This window comes from Xiphophorus couchianus, chromosome 13 (genome assembly GCF_001444195.1).
Source record: "Xiphophorus couchianus chromosome 13, X_couchianus-1.0, whole genome shotgun sequence".
Lineage (NCBI taxonomy): Eukaryota > Metazoa > Chordata > Actinopteri > Cyprinodontiformes > Poeciliidae > Xiphophorus > Xiphophorus couchianus.
This window is the reverse complement of record NC_040240.1, coordinates 1,780,437-1,798,035: the sequence shown is the minus strand read 5'-3', so window position 1 is coordinate 1,798,035 and position 17,599 is coordinate 1,780,437. Positions and strand designations below refer to the sequence as shown.

Here is a 17,599-nt window from a genome sequence, read left to right as displayed (position 1 = left end):
GTGTTTCTGCAGATGTTACTGACCTCGCACACACAGACACACACATCTAGAGTGTGTTTTTAGCAGAAAGCAGCCCATTGGAGCTCCTAGAAAAAGTGGTCTTTGAGTAGCCACCTTTTAGAATGTGACTTCATTGTTGTGCTTTGTTCTGATGCACAGTTTTAGTTTGACGTTTTGTTTGTTTGAAGAGTTCCTAACCTGAGTGGCTTCTGGTTGATCACAAGTCCAAATAAATGCTTTTGTTTTAAATAAGACTAAGATCAACTTTTTAACTCTGTGTGTCTGAAGCATGGTTAATAAAATACTTTTTGTAGTCTTCCCATGAAAACAAGAAAAATGCAGTTTAGATTTTTTTTTTTTATATAAACTGAACCGTTTTTCAGAACTGTACCACAGAGCAGAATACAGCAGTTGTTAATGTATATAAAATGTCTATTATGAGTAATAAATGTTGTACCTGTACAGTTTGCTGCTTCACTTCTTGTGTGGAGACTATTACTGCGCTCCAGCAGAACGCTAAGAAAAGCTCCAGAAGTTTCCATTTTGCTGTTCTGGTTTCTTTGTAACGATTAAAAAACGTTTTTGGTTTTTATCTTTTTCCACACTAAAAGCCGGCGTCCGGTTTGCTGCTGCTGGTTTACTCTAATGACTTGGAAGCAGCAGTGACTTCAGACTGTTCAGGTTTATTAGGAATGAGTGGATGGAGCAGATTTACAAAGACAGAAATATTTAGTCCATTTACAGAAGAGAGCTGATATAAAACAGGTTAGCTAGGGGACAGGAGGATCGGTTTTATTGGTGCACAGGTCACTTCTGTCCAAGTTGAGAGAGCTGAGAAAAAGAAGAAAGAGGCAGTCAGTAGGGGGCAACAACACACACACACTAGTCATGCAGCAGGTGAACAGTAGAGGTGTGTGTGCTGACCTGCTTCATGAACTGAGCTGCGTTGAAAAGCTCACTGCAGCCGTAAACCACCTTCCTCCCCGGTTTCGACTGAAAAATAAGAAAAGACCAAGAGGATTTTTATGTGGTTAGAAAGCAAAACATCAAGACAGGAAACGAATCCACAGAGTTTCCTGAACATTTCTAGTACAGCTGGTAAAATGTAACAGAAGATGGAGCCTCTTGATCTTCAGGTTGATGTTTGGACCCGGCTCTTACTCTCTGGGAATTCCGGCCCAGTCATTGTTTATGGTTTTGGTAAGACGACTATTTTTTTTACCTTACAGAACTACCTGACATACAGAGCTGTGAAAAAAGATTTGCTCCCCTAGGAGTTACAGCGCAGCAGGTAACTGTATGAACAAGAACATAACGTGGCACAGATGTTCCTAGGGAATCATTCAAATTTTTTTAAAAAACTTTAGCCACTGAAAGATGGCAGACATTTTCCACGGTGGTGTTGAATCATACACAACTGGAGCTACAGAAACCACGTTTAGATTTTTCCAGATGGTCACCGTTGTCATGGAAAATATGTTTTTGCACTGAAATTGCCAATTATACATTTGGTGTCAAATCATAGCCACATATTTTGAATGACAGAAATCATATTTATATTTTTGGTTATGCGTTTCCTTGTTCTGGTGGAAATTTTTCAAAATGGCTTTAATGGAGAATGTTTAAACTACAAATCAGCTAACTGTAGATGGCTACAATTAGCTGATTGTGTAGATAGCTAACCAAAACGTTAGCTTCATGAAACACTAATTTGTTAAACAAGAATCTTAGCTCTGCTAACGCGGCTAACCTTAGCGTAGTCCACCAGGTTCTGGTACTCGATGTAGTTTCCTCCTCCAACCACAAACACGATGGCCTGAAACACACAAGATCTCAGTGAGGCACAGAGGAAAGCAACACACATCCAACACATGATCACATCCACACATACAGCACAACACCAAACAGGTTATGTTTAAATAAAAAATATAAAACAGCATCAGAGGGTGGTGGTGGCTTGCTGACCAGCTGAATCCAAAGTTTACAGGAAAACAGGATCAAGTTACAGATAATCAATAATTCTGATTTGTACTGGTTTTCTGTCATATGCTATTAATTTTAAAATAACATTGATGGAGATGATTTACCATCTAACTGACCCTTTACACTAAATCTAACTTTCTGAGTATGAATCCATCTTGTTCTGGGAATGAAAAGGAATCCATCATTGTACCAGACACTAAACGTACCTCCTGAAATGGATTTTTGTTCCTGGGAATGGAGCTGAAAAAGAAGTGAGTGAAATGATGAGACAGTCGGCACAGCGCCCGTCTGTTTCTGCTCATCTGTTAAGGGAGTTGCTGATTCTTGTCCTACCTCTCGCTACCCCGCAGCATCTTGGGGTCAAAGTAGCGATAATCATCAGTTTCCTGAAAGAAAGAAAAAACATCATAAACAGAGATGACAATGATGAAAATGCTGTAGATGCACACAACCTACATTTTGAACTAGGGATGAACAATGTATCGGCCAGGATCAGGATCAGTTATCTATTAACATATTGGTATCAGTCCGAAAAATAAAACTGGGCCAAAATGAACAACCAATATTTATTTTTCATCTTCAGCAAAGCAACAAAAACTCACAGGATGAGATTTCATTTCCATCAGGTTGTCCACGATCCGAGTGACTGGAAGGTTCTGAAAATAACACAAGTTGTTTAAGTTTCAGTAAAACGATTTTTTGTACACATTTACAAATAACATGATTGGATTTGATGAATTCAAAGTTGAAATGTTTATGTTACAAATAAAACAAGTAAAATAAAAAAACCAAAAGATAACAAAATTTCAGTAAATCCCTAAACATGAGAAACATCAGACTGAATTCAGAAGCTGCTACATTGCAAAGCCAGGTTGCGTTCTGTCTGTTTGCTGGTTCCCAACCTAAGAAAAGTGAACATTTTCCCTGTTGTGTGTTAAACAGGACAATAAAATAACCTGACATATTGTCCAGGTCCAGGTAAAGCACATTTGTTCATGTCTAAACTCGACTGTTTAAAAATAAGAGATGAAGACTGATCTAAATAAGTCTTAGTGACTTCCTGCCGTCTGATGACAGTTTTCTTGCTGGTCTTTAAGTAACTAAACACATTTGACTCACATGCTGTTTGAGCACCAGGTTCTTCACTCCCTCCATGACAAACTGAGAGCCAGTATTCATGACTCTGGAGAACAGCCTGGAGCAGCAGAGGAGGACAGCGTTAAGCTAACGTACTTCCTCTAACCAGCTTCAATCAGGCAGCTACAACATCAAATACATGAAGACTTTAAGTTTTCCTCAAGAAAAGGACTCAAATGGAAAAACAACAGCTGTGTTACAGACAATCTTCAGAAAGTTTTTCTTCTTAAAGTCAGTGGTTACGGCTTATATTCATGGGAGCTCAATAGTCCGGGTATTACGGTATAATCTCTTAAGCCTTCTTTTGTGAAATATAGTAAAATAAAGGTGAAAGGTCGTGCTGTGACTGAAAACTTTTTATCAAGTAATTGCAGAATCTGTAATTAATCATATTTTAATCAAAAACTACATACCAACAAAAATAAGTACCATTGGAAATCTAATGTCCAAAGTAAAATCCTTATCAGTGCACATAAAACAGGCTGGCTTAACAAAACACTGTCAGAATGAGCAGCAGAGTGAAGGCAGGTTACCCCATCGGTTTGACTCCACTGTTGCCGTAGTTTGCTGGGCCGGAAGCCATTTTGGTAAAAGCCCTGAGGAGAAACCCGAAAACACAAAGTGAGCAACCAACTTTACTTTTAATGTTCCACCAGTGGAACAAAGAAACACAAAGAACATTTTTACAAATTTGTCACTAAATTCAGGAGATGCTGATTGAAAAGTCCTTCATACTAAAAGAGAACAGAAAAATGCCAGAGCTGCAGGGTTGAAATAACAACACTCCTGGTGTCAGCGCTCTTGAAGAATATTTTCTTAAACGAGTTTCATAGAATATGAAGGTTGTGTGCTGCAGTGGGAGAGATGATGACGGAGTCCTGGGTCTGGGTTTTTGTGCAGTGCGAACATTTTGTGGCCAGAATAACTTTGTTTGCGTCGTCTCAACGCATTTCTCTGCCCTTGAGAACCAACTTGTAATTTACAAACCAATATTTAAACCATAACCACAAACAGCCAATCTGTGATCAAACTGCCTGGAGGATTTATCTTCATTAAACTCATTTATTTTTCCCTTTGTACAGTGACTTCATGTCAACTCAATCAGTATTCAACAGTCTGTTAAAGTAACAGATGGAGAGAAGCTAAGTACTTACTTCCATTGTTTGATGTAGTTTAGAGGTGAAAGGTCACAGTCTGCGTTCAACAAAGCCTTCCTATACTGTTCCAAATCAGTCTACACAACCACACACAGAGCAAAGTTACTAACATACATGAACATTAGGATTTCTCACAGCTTTAGAACCTTACGACAGAATTGAAAGGTCTTAGCGCTGTCAGTCACCCTCATGAAGGAGAACAACTTCCTGTTCCAGGAAAACCATTTTTCCGCCACCGCTGGTGGCCATGGTAACTGGCTTCAGCATTCAGGACAGGTTATGGTTAACTAGCTGTAACATAACAGAGAGCATTGGGGAGGGTCTGAGCAGTCCCATGAGGATGATTGACAGCACTAAGACCCGCCTCCTGGCTGTGATTGGTTGTTTTTGACTGTATTTCTGCAGACGGCAGCAGAACCATAGGGAAAAGGCAGAGGAGCTTCATTTGTTCACCGATTCCCTGTCTCATATTATACTGTCACAACACAGTGACAGTTTTAACAAATATGTAAAAAAAAAACAAAAAACAGATATTTTATAAAAGTTCCATAGTGCAGCTTTAATGCTAAGTGTGTGACCAAAGGCCAGTGTGTTGGGCGGAGTGTGTTACCTCTGAAGGAACCTGCTGAGCTGTGATGTAGTAGATGAGGAAGAGTCTCATTTTATCCTCTGGAGTCCCCGCTGTCCAACAGAAACATTCACACACATTCTCAGTACATTATGAACACACAACATGTACAAACATTTTGAGGTGACCGTGTGGGTGTGTGTGTGTGTGTGTGTGCGTGTGTGTGTGTGTGTATACCGTCTGGGTCACCGATGACGTCCAGCAGTGACTTGTCTATGGTTGATTTGCTCATCAGCTTCTCTTCATACTCAAAGTAAACATCCAATTTACGACTCTGCTGACAAAAACAGAATGAAGTCAGTATGAAGGAACAGATCTCACACCTCAACTCACTGAAGTACCGACACCACCAGCAGTCTGACCCACTGGTTGTTAATATTTTAGAGAATATGCCTGTGTTTACAGCAATGACCAGGCACATTTTCTGATGAAGCAAAAAGAAGACATAGGAGCTTGTTTTAAGTCAATAATTCTATAATATTGATTAAAAAATGCTAGCAGATTTTTCGCCTATCACATGGAAAAAAATCTGTTTTTATAAGCTAAATATTCAGCCAGTGGATCAAGTACTTTTTATCTACTGTCAAGAATTATTTACTTAAAACAAGCTTACAGAAAAGATACTTGCACATTAGTTTTGTCTCGTTTCAAATGTACTAAGATATTTGACCTAAAAACTAGATTAAAAAATACTTTGTAAGATTTTGGTGTTTTTGCAAAAAAAACGTTCGAAATTTTAGGTCCCAAAACCAGGTAATGTGTTGGTATGTTCAGGTTTCAAACGGCCCTGCGGTACCTTAATGTGGTCGAGGACGGCAGTGGCAACGTTTGTGTGAAGATCAATCAGTCTTTTCTTCTCCAGGAGCTCAGGCAGAGAGCTGGAGGCAACAGGACAATGGAACAATACATTAATGCTAAAAATGACATTGAATTTCTCACAAGGGACATTTTTCTAAAGACGTTTTGCATTAGAAAGACAAAGACGTACTGAACGTCTTCCAGACCGATTTAAAAATACAGACTATGAGTTGTCGGCAGACATCAAACAGTGGGGGGAAAGAAAAGGAAGAAAAAGGCTGCTGAAATCCAGAATACACATTTCCATGATTCTTTCTGTGATATAACCTCAGTCACATTGCTCCAGGTGATTCTGCGATTGCAGAAAATAAGAAGAAAAAAAAGTCAACAGATTCCTGCGTTTCTTTGCTCTAATTTTTACTTCAAAGTGAGGGGGAAAAAATGAAAAACTTCTTGCAAATATTTCTGAAGTAGCACCACAAAATGAGTGGTTTTATTGCAAAAGAAATAAAAACAAAAATAAATCACAAAACAATCAGGAAATCCAGGACGGTCTGGATTAGACTTAGATAACAACATAACATTTTTCAGAGTTACAGATGTACTAAATTTAACTTCTTGTTTCTCATTCTATGATGTTTCTATTAAAGCATCAGCCACTAAGCAAAGTGACATGAATCTAGACGGAGATTAAAGGATAGTTTAAAGCATCGCTCTCCTACTCTCTGTTTCTTCTCACCTGACGGCTGAGGTGAGCTTGGCTGTGTTGTCTGACAACATGCTGATGGCTCCTTCATCCTCGCCATCCAGACCCTGGAGAAGCAACACATCTGTTGTTAGTAAACCTCAATCAGTGTCAGACCGTGAACAATTTCAATAAAGAGTAGTTTTCAGGTGTTGCGTGTGTGTTTGTGTGAAGCTGACCATAATGCTTTTCAGCCGTTTGACCTCGTCTTCCTGGGCTCTGTATGCATCAAGCTCTTCCTGGACTGACTCCGCCACCTCTGGGAATGGACTGTTAGAAAAACAGCAACATGGCAACAGACAGACAACATGTGTTTTTTTAATAAAAAAAAAAAAAAGATATAGAAACCAAACAGAGTGTCAGAAACCTCAGTAATTAAAGGGGCAGAATCTCCAGGCAGGCGGTGCCATTTTAAAGCACAATGAAGCAACTGTGTTAACTTCAGTTGTTAAAAAAATTCTATATATATCAAAAATTATATATATGTTATTTTTGATATATATATATTGTACACTGTTACGTTGTAATCTTGTAACAACATTTTTAATCAGCATTGCACTGAGAGGTAGCTTCTATAACTCAGCAGATGAGCAGTTCTACCAGATGTTTGCTAATTGCTGCTGGCTAGTCTGAAGGAGGAGGGCTGTCCCTTTAATGACCTCAGATATACAGAAAAAAAATCACTTATTAACTTCAGGACAGAACAGAATCATCTAGCTCTCATCTAGACATTAAGGTACAAGCTAAGTGAAGATTAAAGTCAAACTGTTCTAAACTTGAGTTAGAAAATGGCAGTTAAAGCTCCTGGTGATGTTTGTGAAACATGTAGCTTAGGAACTGACCTGCCCTTGTGCTTCTGCCAGAACGTATCAGCAGCAGTGAGGTCATACGTCTTCTTGGTCTTTTTCTTTGGTCTGGCACCAGCCTGTGATGGATCGGTCCCCGCCCCCTCCTCCATCATCACCCTATTCAGATGGAAGTCCTGATGGACACAGAAAACGGGTCATGTTTTGTCTGCATGTCTACCAAGAGCTGAGACCCTCTAAAAGATTTTAGTATAAAACGGTCCTGCATAAAAATAAAAAAAATACAAAGAAATCACTGATTAACTGATCTATCTGTAAATGTAATTTTTAATGCAGTTTCTTCTGCATTACAAGTACACTGTAACATGAAATAGTTTACTCAGACAGGCTAACTCACCAGGACATCATGGATCAGGGCCTGATAGGTCCAGGTGTGGTGAAGGGGCGTGGCCATGTCCATGTTGCGGTCTGCTAGAACCAGAAGGGGTCTCTGGAAACTGGTAAGGACAAAATCGATCATGGGTTATGGAGATCACAGAGCAACATGTCTGACCTGTTACAGAACATCACATCATCTCTTTCTAGTAAACATCTTTTGTATTTTCAAGTTTCAGATTCAAACGACCAAAGTTTTTTTCAGCAATTTGTATTTTTTGCTCAAATATTTATTCATTAGCTCTACGCTGTTGTTAAAATCAACCTAGTGCTGGGCAATAAATACATGTTTCTGTTTTTGAGAATTACATTTTTGGAAAATCAGATTTTTTTCCACCAATGTTCTCTGAGTTTCCATAATTCAGAGTGATGTCAGGCCACACAGCAACTACCATCTATTTTGGCAAGTGTGTTTTACAGCTCATATTTATTTCAACTATACATTCAGGTCAGCACACAGAATGAAATATTTAAATAATAGCAAGTTTTTGAAGATATTGTCTGTAATTTTTTAAGGGAAAAGTTTGAGGGAATTAAAAAAAAAAAATTAAAATCAGAAATTAAATTTGGGATAGTAAGTTAGTTCTGTCTCTCTTCTTTCCTCATAGTTCAGGGAGCATTTATTAACACTTTACAAGCCCTCCATCACGTTCAGCCCTAAATATCCATCTATTAAGTTATACTTCCCAAGCTAAATGTGCTAGTGGTTGCTAATAATTATGTTACACAGAGTGAGTGACAGATGAAAGCTGGTTCTGTTGATATTTACACTGTGGCACAAATCAGCTACAACAACAGTGACGATACTGAAATGTAAAATGCTAAACTTTAATATGAAGTTAAAAATTCACATTAGCTGCATTGTCATTAATTTGAGCAACTCGACGATTGTAATGATTAATTAAAATCTAGTTTAATATAAAAAACATTCTACTGTTCACTGACCTGAACTGTCCGACAGTCATACTGTCTCCGGTAAACAGACTATTTCTGGCGTCCCGCAGGTTCTCACGGAGCTTTTTATCCAGCTTCTGTACACACAACACAATATACAGAAAAAACATTGATCTGTTGGAAATCCTTACTAAACAAAATCCTGTTGACCCTTTGAAAATGGAGAACTTAACTGCAGACAAAGATAAGAGCATAAAATACAAATGAAAACAAAGAGGAAGAGATTCACTGCAAATGCTTCATTCCAGAATATTCTAAGCTTCCTGGTCTGTTGAAACACATTTAGAGAGAAAGAAAAAAAGACAGAAACACAAAATAATCTCTCTTTAACCCATCTATTCATATTGAAAGGGTTGAGAATATTTTTGGTTTAACTGATAAATTCATATGATTAAAAAAAATAAATTAGGCATATTGGAGCATATCAGGAATGTAATTGGAAATGCTTAACTTTCTCCCTTCACAACACTTAAAAAACTTCCTCCAAAAGTGTCAGAGGTAAGAGTCCAGGTTTCCCGCTTTATCTGACAACTTACCACAGCCACCATCTCTGCAGCATTTCCCCTGGGGCATCGGATGATTGGCACTGCACCTGAATCACAGTGTCACACACTGATTAAGTGTCAGAAACTTCATAAAGTTAGTTATTTTTTACCCTGCATCTAAACAGGAAAATGCTTCGGTAAAGGTGAACATAACATCTAACCATTATGCAACACGGAGGAACCTCAGCTTCCATGTTAGATCTCAAAGGGAAAAGAACATTTACAGCAAAACGGGAAACTGATTTGAGAGATCCCTGATAACTACAGCGCAAACAATTTAACAATATATAATTAGTTTTATTAGTAGTACTTAAAAATAAGTAAACAAATCTTTGAAAAACAGCAAACGTTCACATGTTCCAATATAAATGAAACAACAGGGCACTTTGGTCCAGTCGTACAAAAGTGAGGCCGAGAGCTTATCCAGCCATCATGTCTACTGCCAAACAGGTGTGAAAATCAGCCACTATCCGTACGAAATGCTGTGAGAGAAACTGACTGAAAGACCAACCAGGTCATGTCTGTACAGATGATAATAGTCACCTATCTATTGCCAACTTTGCAACTTTGAAAAAAGTCAGTATCAGCCAAAATCAGATTTGGAAGATCACGCTTTTTAAAGATCTTTGATCGGCCAAAAAAAAAAAAAAAAAAAAAACTGCAATCAGTGCAATCCTTATATTTTCTTTCAATTTGCAAAATTAAACGTATATGCAATTTGATGACATGGTTTCAATTTCTTACATCTCCTTTTCAAAATAAACTGCAGTTGCAGGTGATCAGTGTGCATTGTGTGAGTGATTCTTCTTTAACAGTATGTAAAGGTACTCACCCAGAGTAACAAAGAAACAAAAGAGGCTGTCTACGATGGTGTCCATTATGGCCTCCATGTCTGTGTCTTGGATGTCTGCTCTGTTGATGGCTGCACAAGTAAGAAATGAAGACAGTTTACATTAACTAAGCCAGAACTGTAACTCAGTTGTGTATGTTTTTTAGAACGTTGTTCAGGAATAATGGAGCAGCTATGAGAAGTTTGAAAGATCAACATTTCCTTTAAAGAACACACATCAACACAATGGTTGTTTATGACCTCAGCTGAATGGTGTTTAAATAACACCTCACTTTTCATTCCAACAGAGCCCTAATGCATGAAGTTGAGGTTAAATAATTACACAAAATAAAACACTCATATGACTGAGTGACGGTTGCTGTCTACAGTTACATCCCTGGACCGGAGTGTTGGAAAACATTTAAGACTCATCACATCTGTTCAGGTTTTTATCAGGCCCTCCATCATGAAGAATGCGATGTTGTTATCCCTTGACTATACATTGACTCTCTAGGTGGAGACCTCACCAAGACGAACATTCAGTTCAGCTTTGAAGCAACAGCATTGATTGAAAAGATATCAGAATTTACCAATTTTCTCCTGACTGGTTTTGATTGGCGAACACCATAAAAGACTGTTTTTCTCATTAAATAAATGCATCAAAAATAAGAATCCCATTGTTTGTTTGTTTTTATTTTCTGTTTTTTGCTTAAAAACACCTCAAAATTTACAAGTAAAGTACTTGGACTTTGCTTTTGAGCTTGAATAAAAATCAGACAGTGGTTAGGGGCAGATGCTTTGATGTAGAAATGGGAAAAATCTTGAAATTCCTTCCTTTTCTATTGGATAGAAAACGACTAAGTCAATGAAATAATCTGCAGCACATGTTTTTCTCTATTATGTGTTTCATTCTTTGAGGAAAAAAAAACAGAAGTGGTAAAAACAAGAATTTGCAAGTCATAGCTCCAAGAAAACTGGAAATTGTAGGGATGAGTGATCAAAGTCTGGTCAATCCAGTACAACTTAGAAACCCCAACTTCTACAGACAGCTTCCAGCCATACTTCCAGTTATAGTGCTGAAAAATCCATGCTATCCCAGAGGAAAAAACTATTTCAGAGCTATGACTGGAAGCAGGTTACAAGTGAGAAAAGTGGAGTGTCATTACTGAGGTCACAAAGACAAATAACAAGAAAAGATGTATATTAATATATATTACCATGATAAGAGATTAGCTCTTTGTTTTGGTGGCAGAGGATGAACATGTCATCTTCCAGGGTGATGAAGTTCAGGTACTGATCAAAAACCTGCAAAATAAACACTATTCATATCAATCCACTGAAAATATAGGAAAACCTGTAACATGGCTTAATTCTCATGTCATCTGCAACTTGTGGAAAACTGGAGTCTAGATATGTACACTTTGTATTTTCTTTTCAAAACTAGTGGGTGTAGTCAGATGCGCACTGGAAATTAAAAAATAAACATCAGAAGGAAACCTCTGGAAGAATGTTTTCTGGCTGTCTTCTCTGTGTTTATTTGCATACAGCAGTTAGTGAGATCTGGATCCATGTGATCCCTCAATACTGATGCGATGCCAGGGCTGAACTGGACCGATGTAATACCAAGCTCATTACATCCTCATAGTAATGATTGGTAGCTTATATGTTTGTAACCAGCGATGCACCAATTCACTTTCTTCACTTCAGATATCGATACCAACATCTGATAGAAAGAAATCTTAGTTGAATTGACTTAGAACTTTCATTTGTTCAGTCAGTGCAATTAGGAGTAGAACAGCCAATGTAAAATAAATAATAAAGAAACTAACAAAAACAAACGGTTGGCTTCCTTGGTCAAACATGTAAAAAAAAAAACTGCAACAAACCTTTCAAATAATTCAGAACGTGCAATTAGGAAATCTAAATAGAATATTAAAAATAATAATAAAGCATGATCTTGGTAAGAGCACAAAGTGTAGAATTCGACTGAGTAGATCTGCCCTTATGGATTGGGAACATTGTCACTGTTACCCCATCAACCACTCTGACATTGCAATGTCTGGATGGTGGATGTTGTCAATAAACCCTCAGGTACCAAATGCAGGCCTGCCACTGGGATTATATTAAATAACTCAAAGTTTTTTAGAAGAACTCGGACTGACTGTTGTGGTGGTTAAACAACCCTACATTTTTTCATTGTCAATCCAAAACTTGTAATATAGTTAATACAGGTTATTACCATCCTGTATTCATATCATACCATCTGATGATATGAACATATTTGTATCTGATTCTCCTGTGTTTAAACATAACATATTCAGCTAACACATGGCTAACATCAAACAGTAAATCAAAGGAAAGGACAAGACAGGACATCTGCTTGCTAAGTTCCACAATGTCCTTCAAAAATCTGTTCACTTTTATTAAGATGTTCACTGTCTACAACATTTTCAGCAGAAACAAACTGAACTCTAACAAAGCCTAAAAATGGCTGATCTAAGCACAGTTACCTTGGTGACTTGGCAGACTGCATTAGCAGCCAGAGCAGCACTGGCAATGTCCTCCAGTTTACTCCGACTGATGGCAGAGATGAAGTTCAGGAAGTACGACTCATACAGTTGGCTCCTCAGATCCTACACACACACACACACACAGAGTTATACACAAAATGACACTATGTCACACACTGTTATTTAGCCATTAAATCCAATGTGGTTCAGAAATTGAGAATATATACTCAACAAAATTCTAAACGTAAAACTATTTTTCAGCTGTTTTGTCCCCACTGGGCATGAACTGAACTCAAAGATCTTCTATGTACACAAAAGACCTCTTTCTCTCAAATATAGTTCCCAAATATGTCCCAGAACCAGTCAGCATCTGGCCTGACGAAGCCTGACACATCGCCTTCACTTAGAGTTAATCATCAAGCTGAGTCATGTTTCAAGGCACCAGACAGATAAATGTGGGAGCACCTGACAGATCCTGTCGATGTTCTCCTCTGTGGGCATTAGGAAGTAGATGGCAGGAACGTCGGGAATAGGATCTCTGTCCGAGTGAAGAAGCCTACACATACAAAAATACGGTGTAGCAGAACACTGTTTACATAAATACTACAAAAAACATAACTTTGTATTACTGCTCAATATATTTTAACCAGCAGATTGGGACCTCTTGTCCCTTTCTAGTCCAAACACCAATTTTCATTTTTGCCTTTTAACAAACCTAAAAGCATTAAAAATATTTTTCTATTTAAGACATCTAATTTCAATGGTACAATTTCAAGACATAACAGTTGCCAGGATATTATTTTCCTGAAACAAATTGAGAAGCTGTGTGTGGAGAATGAAGTTAACCCTTTCTAATTTATATAAGAGGGCATCAGCTGCAGTTGATCCAAGTCTTTGACTAATTATTAGCAAAAAAAAACAAAACAATGGATAGTTGAAAATTTGAATTAACCAAATTACTCCTAAAAGGACTAATCCTATTAAATAAGATAAATCGAATATTGAAATAATCTAATTTACTAATCTATTAATCATTAACTGGAGCATACAGACTCAAAAAAGGCCATATGCTAAAAGAACAACACAACGAGAGCAGCAATTAAACACAAATTATTTATTCAGGAAAGATTTTAATACTCTATAGCTTTATAACGTTTTATTACAAATTACAAACTTTTACGTTTTTTCTCCTTGTTTTTTTTTTTGTTTGTTTGTTTTTTTAGTGATATTGCCAAAACCTGGCTGACTGTTTCGTACAGGTCTACATAAACCAATAAGACTGACTGAAATACCTTGAGCAGGTGGAACCTGGCTTTAAAACCCTCATCACTGCAGCTTTATTAGCAGCCATGTTGCCTCATGCAAATTAATCATCTCTAAAGCCCTCTCCCTCAAGCCTCGCAGTGATGAAGAAGAATCAGACAAAAATTTTATATAACTGTAGGCAGAAATATTTTAGAGTTGTTAGCATCCATATAGAGGCAAGTCAGTACTGTAGAAGGTACAAGTCCAAATAATAAAAATACAACAGTATGTTTCTTACAGATGAAGGGTGATGCCCATGTCTCGCAGCTCTTTGACCGACAGCAGTGGAGAGATGATATCTTGACCAAATCTGTCGTATATTAACACCTGCAAAAAATCAGACATGTAGACATGAGACGACCTGTGTTGTGTTTCTCCTTTGTTCTGCTGCTTGGGAGCCTAAAATGTGGTGGTGGCTTGATGGTAACAGTGTCCTTTTGTTTGTAGAAAACAATTGTACGGTACGACTGCGGCTAAGGGTTTGAAACTGACGTCCATCTTGTTTTTTTAAAACTCTACTGCCTACAGAAGTTTAACATAGATTTCTCATCTATGAAAGGCTTTTATTCTGAAAAAAATCCACATTTATACCATGGGATACTGCATATGAGCTCGGGGGTTACATTTAGATTGATGACGATCCATTCTGCTTATCAGTGCTCAACTTTGATACAATTTTTCGCTTTGTTTCTTTTCTCTTCTCACTTTTTGTCACCTGAACACAGATGCTCTGTGGGACAGGGTTGTTCTTCACCATTTTGATCCTAGATCATTGGACAAAGTTAGTTTGGAGGGTTTGCTCATGTCCCTTCAAACTGAAAAAGCATAACACTGTTTCTAGACAAAACATGTCCTTAACCTAAATGACTGAGATGCTTCCATCTGAAGCCGATCTTATCCACCGCTCTTATCTTCCTTGCCAAAGGTCTAAATATCAGTCACTGTCTTCTTCTGCTCTGCTGTGAGAGACGTTTGACTGACAGACAGGCCCCCTAGGTCATGTCTGCACATTTGCAGTAAACAATAGTCACCCCACTGTTGCCAACTCAGCAACTTTCTTGCTGTATTTAACATTTCAGACAAAAAAATCAGCATCAGCCAAAATCGGAATCGGCAGATCAGGCTTTTTAAAGGCTGGTGTTCGGCCAGAAAACTGCACTCAGGGCCCCCCTAGAAGGATTGTATCATTATTTATTTAGGAACAGATTCATTTGGCCTCTGTGTTCATACAATCCCTTAATGTGTGCGTGAATGATCCCACCCTACTAACTTTTTGTCTGTGACTTTAATTGACCCAGCAAAGGAGAAATGAGTTGCCCAGTGACCAAAGTGTTACCTTCCATACTGGCTCAGCTGCTGCGTTCTTCAGAGGAGGAGTGTTGAAGTTCAACATTCGCTTTAAGGCAACTGCAGAAACACAAAGACACCATTTACTCTCTCAACAAGTGCTCAGATGAGCATATTCTCATCATAAATATCTTGAACTGAAAAGATACATAAATAAGAAGCTGTTCTTGGTAAATAAAGTACATAGAGGACAGGTTTTGGTTTTTAGAGAAATCTTTGGGACATATGGAACGTTACATTTCTTTTATGTAATTGCCATGGGACTGGCAATTCTCTAATCTTATTCCTACAGAAATTCCAAAGAGGAACCAAAAACAGCAGCACTTTGGTGTCTTTTTAAAAAACTAGAAAAAGTAACAATTCAAAATTTAAGAACGGATTTAAATAGCCGAAATGTTCCAGAACCACAATTAGCACCACTTTGTACAAATCCCAGGTAAGGTTGGAAGTAATTTTTTTATTTAACCAAAATCTTTCTTTTGAATGGCAGTATTGATGTTTTGGAGCGGTCCAACCAGAGTGAGAGCATCCGTCTGACTTTAGCTCCCTGTGAAGGGATCAAAAGATTAGGGTGATGAGAATGAGGCCTTCCAACCCAGAGATAAATCATCAAAATACCAGAAAAAATATGCAAAAAGCTATTCTGGAATTACAATAAAGGTTTGATTAATGTAAAGACTTTTTCATAGTTCATAGGCAGTTTTCATAGTTCTAACAAGCCATTTTAAAATCTATAAAAATGTATGTTAAAAATCTTGGTTGAATAGAAATAACTAAATCTGATAGAGGTATGGATAGTTTTGGGATTAGCTGAAAATATTATTTGGTAGAAAGTCAAGAAACAAAAATGTAGTTTGTACATCCCTGACAAACAAATAATTGCTAAGGTTTAAAACACACATCCTGTGTGTCTGGATGTTGGGAAGACACTCAGACACACAGGATGTGACTGGTGTAGAGCTGTCAGATCTGGGTCATCAAGTACAGTGTATGGTTCCTCACTCCATGATGCTGGGGTAAAGCTGGCAGGCCTCTCCACTACACTGGTACTGATGGCCCACAGTGACATCCAGAACCACATTCTGATACAACCAGCCGCCCTCTATGGGACCTGAACCCTTTATTATGTTTGTTCTAAGCAAACTGAATCATCTCTACCCCACCAGCAGCCTAGTGAGGGGAAATAAGCATAATGAACTAAATTGTGCACAGTAAGTGATCTTCTCTCTCATCTTTTGTTTTAAATAAAATGTTTTACATTTGCAACCAAAAAAAGTTTTTAGAATTTACTTTTTAGTCATTTTGAATTGCTTTGGCTGCTATGATAGCTGTATATATATTTGGGTGTCAGATCTAAAAATGTTCCATATGAATTAAATGTGATATATTCCTGCTAAAATGTTTGGACATTTTATGTCCCCTTTAAAATTATGGGTAGTGGTGATGACTGTCGGACCACAAGTAAATATCAGAATTAAACCTATACTTTTACATCCCACGACTTAAAGAAATATAATTTATAATTATATATAATATATCCCTAAATTATATTATCCCTAAATATAATTTAGGGATTCTCGGCAACAATATGCACGGATGTATTTCATTGTAGATCCAGGAGTTTCACGTAAAGACTTGTGTTTGAAATACATGAAGCCTTCAGCGTTAGCAGCAGGCTAGGACCATCTAGTTCTTCCGCCTGAAATCATTCACCGCAAACAGCTGACACACTGCCACTGCTAGTGACACTTTCGTTATTAGGAATTTAATGTAAGAGGCAGATAAGTTAAGGCAGTTTCTCCCGTGAAGCCGCTGCCACGGGAAGGGACTCCGCCGGCGGCTAGCTTGTGAAGCAGGCGGGCTGTGAGCCGGTTAGGAGGCTGACACGCAAACAGAGGTCCAGGTTCTGACCCGGGCCTTTCACAGCAGCCTGCCAGTAATGTGGCAGCCCTCCTGGCGCACAGCAGTTCCTACCAGAAGAAAAAATATATACTTTCGCTTACCTGTTTGCTTTTCTCGGACTGATGTCGCCATGTTTTATGTTGATAGTGATGACGAAACCATTGACGTGGCAGCAGCCCGGACCGACGTAGTCCTCCTTTAGAGATTAGTGGATTGCGAAGAGGTATCACTCTGGTTCTTTTCCTGGAAACTTCATTGTGTTTGGCTGATTCATCACTCGCTCTACACTGGTACGTGTTATAATTTGCATCGCAGTAAATTAGAATGTCATTGAAATGTCAAATTATTTCCCCAATTTAATTTAAATATTGCAACTCAAATATCACGTAGCAACATATTAATATTGTTAAAGTGCTTATTTTTCTCAAATTGAACGCATAATTTGCATTAGATTTAAAGGCTGTTCAGTTTCTCACAAAAAAAACATCAAATCAATAAAGTTTATTTCCGCTACTTTC

At 38.0% G+C, this 17,599-nt stretch overlaps 1 protein-coding gene across 1 annotated transcript; it reads right to left on the bottom strand.

The window, feature by feature from the left end:
- Positions 1–663: 663 nt before the first annotated feature.
- Positions 664–17,306, bottom strand: scfd1 (sec1 family domain containing 1). The gene is made up of 25 exons (XM_028035751.1): positions 17,183–17,306; positions 15,169–15,239; positions 14,071–14,159; positions 12,993–13,083; positions 12,528–12,650; positions 11,235–11,322; positions 10,021–10,110; positions 9,180–9,235; positions 8,635–8,720; positions 7,652–7,751; positions 7,291–7,430; positions 6,628–6,718; positions 6,443–6,516; positions 5,702–5,783; positions 5,083–5,179; positions 4,888–4,958; positions 4,275–4,354; positions 3,654–3,716; positions 3,103–3,178; positions 2,586–2,639; positions 2,317–2,369; positions 2,190–2,223; positions 1,751–1,816; positions 925–993; positions 664–831 (listed from the first exon to the last, which is right to left on the bottom strand). Exons 1-25 carry the CDS (start codon positions 17,211–17,213, stop codon positions 808–810), a joined length of 1,899 nt encoding a protein of 632 aa, XP_027891552.1. The 5' UTR covers positions 17,214–17,306; the 3' UTR covers positions 664–807.
- Between the last annotated feature and the right edge of the window lie 293 nt (positions 17,307–17,599).

Excerpts from the sequence above, each read along its gene's own strand:
- scfd1 (XM_028035751.1), bottom strand. The coding sequence starts at position 17,213 with ATGGCGACATCAGTCCGAGAAAAGCAAACAG. Across the intron at positions 4,959-5,082 it reads CGTCATCGGTGACCCAGACG|CGGGGACTCCAGAGGATAAA; the intron begins GTATACACACAC and ends TCTGTTGGACAG. Across the intron at positions 3,717-4,274 it reads AACTACATCAAACAATGGAA|GGCTTTTACCAAAATGGCTT; the intron begins GTAAGTACTTAG and ends GTTTCTCCTCAG.